The 5,222-nt window shown below is 30.7% G+C and overlaps 1 protein-coding gene across 1 annotated transcript in view; it reads left to right on the top strand.

Moving 5' to 3' along the window:
- Positions 1–520: 520 nt before the first annotated feature.
- LOC124420641 (myb-like protein Q) overlaps positions 521–5,222 on the top strand; it is a 17,938-nt gene continuing 13,236 nt past the window's right edge. Inside the window, exon 1 of the mRNA XM_046954149.1 lies at positions 521–613. Within this exon, the coding sequence (XP_046810105.1) occupies positions 521–613 (93 nt within the window). The remainder of the gene's footprint in view (positions 614–5,222) is intronic.

Here is a 5,222-nt window from a genome sequence, read left to right as displayed (position 1 = left end):
TAGTTAAAGCTATAGACCAGACTATAGTTAAGACTATAGTCCAGAATATAGTTAAGACTATAGTCCAGACTATAGTTAAGACTATAGTTAAGACTATAGTCCAGACTATAGTTAACACTATAGTCCAGACTATAGTTAACACTATAGTCCAGACTATATTCAAGACTATATACTACAGACTATACTTCAGACTATATTCAAGACTATATACTACGGACTATAGTTGAGACTATAGTCCAGACTAAAGTTGGAACTATAGTCCAGACTATAGATGAGACTCTAATTCAAACAAAAGTTGAGACCATGGTCAAGACAAAAGTCCAGACTACAGTACAGAATTTGGTTAAGTCCATGGTCCCGACTTTAGTGGAGACTATACACCACACTATAGTTGATACAATAGTTCAGACTATAGTTGACACAATAGTTAAGACTATGGTCCCGACAATAGCTGCACTAAAGTCCTGACTACAGTTGAGACTACACTCCAGACTATAATTAAGACATTGGCCCAAGAAAAATGGACAGAACACTACTTCACGACAGCCACTCCGAACAGCAGGGAACCTTTATTCATATATCCGATTGTCGCAGTATGAGTGTAAAGGCAAGTGTAAGTGTTAAAGATGAACAGACCAGAATGAAGGAACAACTCCATAACAGCAGCAGAAAAAAATTGGAACGTTGGGTGGTTTTAATGGTCGCTTGAATTTTTTTTTTTTGTTTTTTATCCAACTGCCCTGCCAATATTATAAATTGTTCTTGTATAAGAGGAGTGGATGGTTTTTGAGGATTTTCACAAGACGACTGGAAAGGGAGGGTGTGGGTGACAGTATACAACGGGGGGTAAGTTTGTGTGTATAGAATTGTTGGAGCAAACGGAAATGTAAGCTTGATTGCAACATTATATCATTAATTTTAGAAAAAATACATACATATAAATACAATACATACACACACATACTGCAGCAAAAAAATCAGTTTCAGTTTTATTTTGTTTTTATTTAAAGCAAAAAAATTGTTGTTTTTTTTCAAGTACATAAGCAGACAAAAGGAAGTAAATAAAAAAGTTTAAAAAAAAATATATAAAATGTTTGCCAAAGTATATAGAAAACCAATCTACCAATAATTACAAGAAAAAAACCATTAATTAAATTTTTTTTCTCTGTTACCCAGTTCATATATATAAATTTGCGAAGAAAAAAAAAACAAAATAATCTGGTAATACATACAAGAAATTTACCAAAAAAAAGAGTTAACATTAAAACGTATTTCTAACCATTAAAAAGTACCATCACACACCACCACAACTTCTAAGTATGACCGACCCGACGACCAATTCATTCGTTATACATTCTTTGTCCAAAAAATGTTTATCTGTGTGATTGTATGTATGTATGTATATATCGTCCATGTATACAAAGTTTATATAATAAGTTTGTAATGTAAATTCAGCATTAATTTGTATACCTTTTTTTCTATTTACTTAAAATAACAATTATATAAATAAGCTATTTTTTTAAAGGACCACACCCATTCTTTAAGTTTGTAGATTCTTAACTTTATACTTTTTTAATATATATTTTTAAATCTAGACTAGAGTCTAGACTACAAATGAGACTATAATGCAAAGTATTGCTAAGAATATTGTCCAGAATATAAAGTTGAAACTATAATTGAGGTGGAAGTTGGCATTATAATCAAGAAAAAAACCAAACTACAACAGGGACTGCATATGATATAGTTCAGCCTTCAGTGGAGACCATATTTCAGATTATAGTGGAGACTATACTTGCGGCCATATTCCAGATTATAGCACAGACTTATATAGAATACAGGTCAGATAAGAGTACAGAGTAAAGTCCAAACTATAGTTCAGACTATACTCCAGAATATATAGCTCAGACTTTAGCCCAGACTAAAGTTAAGACAATAATCCAGACTATAGTTTAGACTATATTTTGAACTTTCCTTCAGCATATATTTTGAACTATATTCCATGCTTAGTTTAGACTATTTAAGACTATAGTTTATACTATAGACCAGACTGTAGTTTAGACTGCAGTCCAGACTATAGTAAGGACTATAATACAGAGTATAGAGAGGACTATAGTCCAAACTATAGTATGGACTATAGTCCCGACAATAGAAAAGACTAAATTCTATACCATGCGTGGATAAAAGGGATATTTCCACCCCCAAAAGCTTAAGCTGGATCTGCGGCTGGTATAGACTATAGTAACAACTAAAGTCCAGACTATAGTAACGACTAAAGTCCAGACTATAGTAACGACTAAAGTCCAGACTATAGTAAGGACTATAGTCCAGACTATAGTAAAGATTATAGACCAGATTATATATAGTAAGGACTATAGCCCTGACTTTAGTAAAAACTATAGTCCAAACTATAGTATGGACTATATTAGGGACTATAGACTGTAGTAGGGGCTATAGTCCAGACTATAGTGGGGACTATAGTACGCACTATAGACCAGATTATAGTAGGGACTATAGTACGCACTATAGATCAGACTATAGTAGGGACTATAGTACGCACTATAGTCCAGACTATAGTAGGGACTATAGTACGGAGTATAGTCCAGACTATAGTAGGGACTATAGTACGGACTATAGTCCATACTATAGTAGGGACTATAGTCCAGACTATAGTAGGGACTATAGTACTATAGTACGGACTATAGTCCAGACTATAGTAGGGACTACAGTAAGGATATAGTTTTGACAATAGTTTAGACAATAGTCCAGGCTATAGTTTAGACTATAGTGTAGACTATAGTCCAGACAATAGTTTAGACTTTAATCCAGACTACAGTTTAGACTATAGTCCAGACTATAGTTTAGACTATAGTTCATACTATAGTGTAGACTATAGCGCATGCTTTAGTTTAGACGATAGCGCATGCAATAGTTTAGACTATAGTCCAGACTATTGTCCAGGCTATAGCTTTCACTACAGTCCAGTCTGTAGTCTGGATATTTGTTTATAAGTTTCTGGATTAATAAATTTAAAACTCCAATTTAAAACAACATTAAAGTTTAAACATATAATTAACAACTTCTAAGAGTGAAATCAATGTAAAGTCAAATGAGATTTGACAGTTAATTAATATCTCTTCTCATCTCTTATTTTTAATAAAAAATTAATTAATTTAAAAAAGAAAAACTTTCTAATTTTTTTATGAATCCTCAAAAAAATCTAATAATTAATAACGAAAACACAACTTACATACTTTAGTGTTATTGAAAAAAAAAGAATGTGATGGCAACACTTTTTTATAATCACAAACACAAATACAACAATTTTTTTTCCTTTTTTTGTTAAAACAATAGTTTAACGAACTATATATTACTTAAATTATTTATATATAAAATATTATAATTTGTATTATTATAGTTGTTGTTTTTGTTATTTTGTTTATTATTAACTAGTGTTGTTTATCTTCTTCTTTTTTTCGTTATAAGCCAAGAGTTAAAATTTACCTGCAAATAAAATGAAAGAGAAAATTTGCAAATTAGTTTTAAGCATAAATCTTTGAAAAAAAAAAACAAAATAAAAAACTTAATTTAAATATATAATATAAATGAATAAACCTATAATTAACACAGACACAAGACTACTGATAAAAAATGTCAAAATTTTCCATATTTTTATTGCAAATTAACAAAAAAAAAACTAGAAATACCTTAAAATGAGATCATGGTTTTACCAGAGGCTTTGAACCAATTACTAAGATTTCATTAATTATTTTGTAAAAAAAAAAATTAGAAAACAGAAACCAACTGACTTTAGCAGCAGCTGCAGAAAAAAAGTGACATTTAAGCAGTTTTTTTCTCTTAATATTGTAACGAAAACAATTTTTAAACAGCTTAAAGCCATAAAATTTAGGAAGTTCTAATAATGACAGTAGTCAATGACACAATAAAGTCACACATTAACACATTTTCATAAAGCATGTGACGGCTGAAATTACCCTAAAGGTAATTTTATTTGTATATAATAGTTTATCTGTCGCCCTTACGAAAAAAACCCAACGACTTTCTCTCCTCTCATACAACTGTCATTTGCAAGGGGGAGAGGTAGGGTGGTGTTTTAAATTAAATGTTTAAAAGTTTTAAATAGAAAATAATTACAAATTCAGCTTTTTTTTAAAGAATAAAATCTCTTTTACAAAATTAACATAAATTCCATAAAAGGTTTATTTATATTCTTCTAGATTTGAAGTAGATAATACTCCAGACTCTAGTAGAGACTAGTTGGTTCTGAAGCTAAGATTATAGTTGAGAATATAAAGTTATAGTCCAGATTATTTTTAAAACACACGATAGATGAGACTGAAGTTTATATATATTAATCTAGAGTCTAGACCAAACTGGAGACTACAGAATATGGTTAAGGATATTCCAGACTATAGTTGAGAATATAGATGAGACTATAGTCTAGACGATAGTCCAGAATATAGTTTAGACTTTAGTCTACACCCTAGTCAAGAATATAGCTTAGACTATAGTCCAGACATTTATCCAGACTAAAGTGGAGACTATAGTCCAGAAAATAGTCTTGTCTAGACTTCAATATAATCTTGTCTATAGACTACTCTATAGTCTAGATAATAGTAGTCTATAGTCTAGTCTATAGACTTGTCCATAGTCTAGTCTAAAGACTTGTCTATAGTCTTGTCTATAGACAAGTCCAGAAAATAGTCTTGTCTAGACTACAATATAGTCTTGTCTATAGACTACTCTATAGTCTAGATAATAGTAGTCTATAGTCTAGTCTATAGACTTGTCTATAGTCTATTCTAAAGACATGTCTATAGTCTAGTCTAAAGACTTGTCTATAGTCTAGTCTAAAGACTTGTCTATAGTCTAGTCTAAATACTTGTCTGTAGTCTTGCTATAGACTTGTCTATAGTTTTGTCTATAGACTTGTCTATAGTCTTGTCTATAGACTTGTCGATAGACTTGTCTATAGTCTTGTCTATAGTCTTGTCTATAGTCTTGTCTATAGTCTTGTCTATAGACTTGTCTATAGTCTTGTCTATAAACTTGTCTATAGTCTTGTCTATAGACTTGTCTATAGTCTTGTCTATAGACTTGTCTATAGTTTTGTCTATTGACTTGTCTATAGTTTTGTCTATTGACTTGTCTATAGTTTTGTCTATAGTCTTGTCTATAGACTTGTCTATAGTCTTGTCAATAGA

Source organism: Lucilia cuprina, chromosome 6, assembly GCF_022045245.1.
Source record: "Lucilia cuprina isolate Lc7/37 chromosome 6, ASM2204524v1, whole genome shotgun sequence".
In the NCBI taxonomy this organism is placed as follows: domain Eukaryota; kingdom Metazoa; phylum Arthropoda; class Insecta; order Diptera; family Calliphoridae; genus Lucilia; species Lucilia cuprina.
This window is presented reverse-complemented; position numbering and strand designations above follow the sequence as displayed.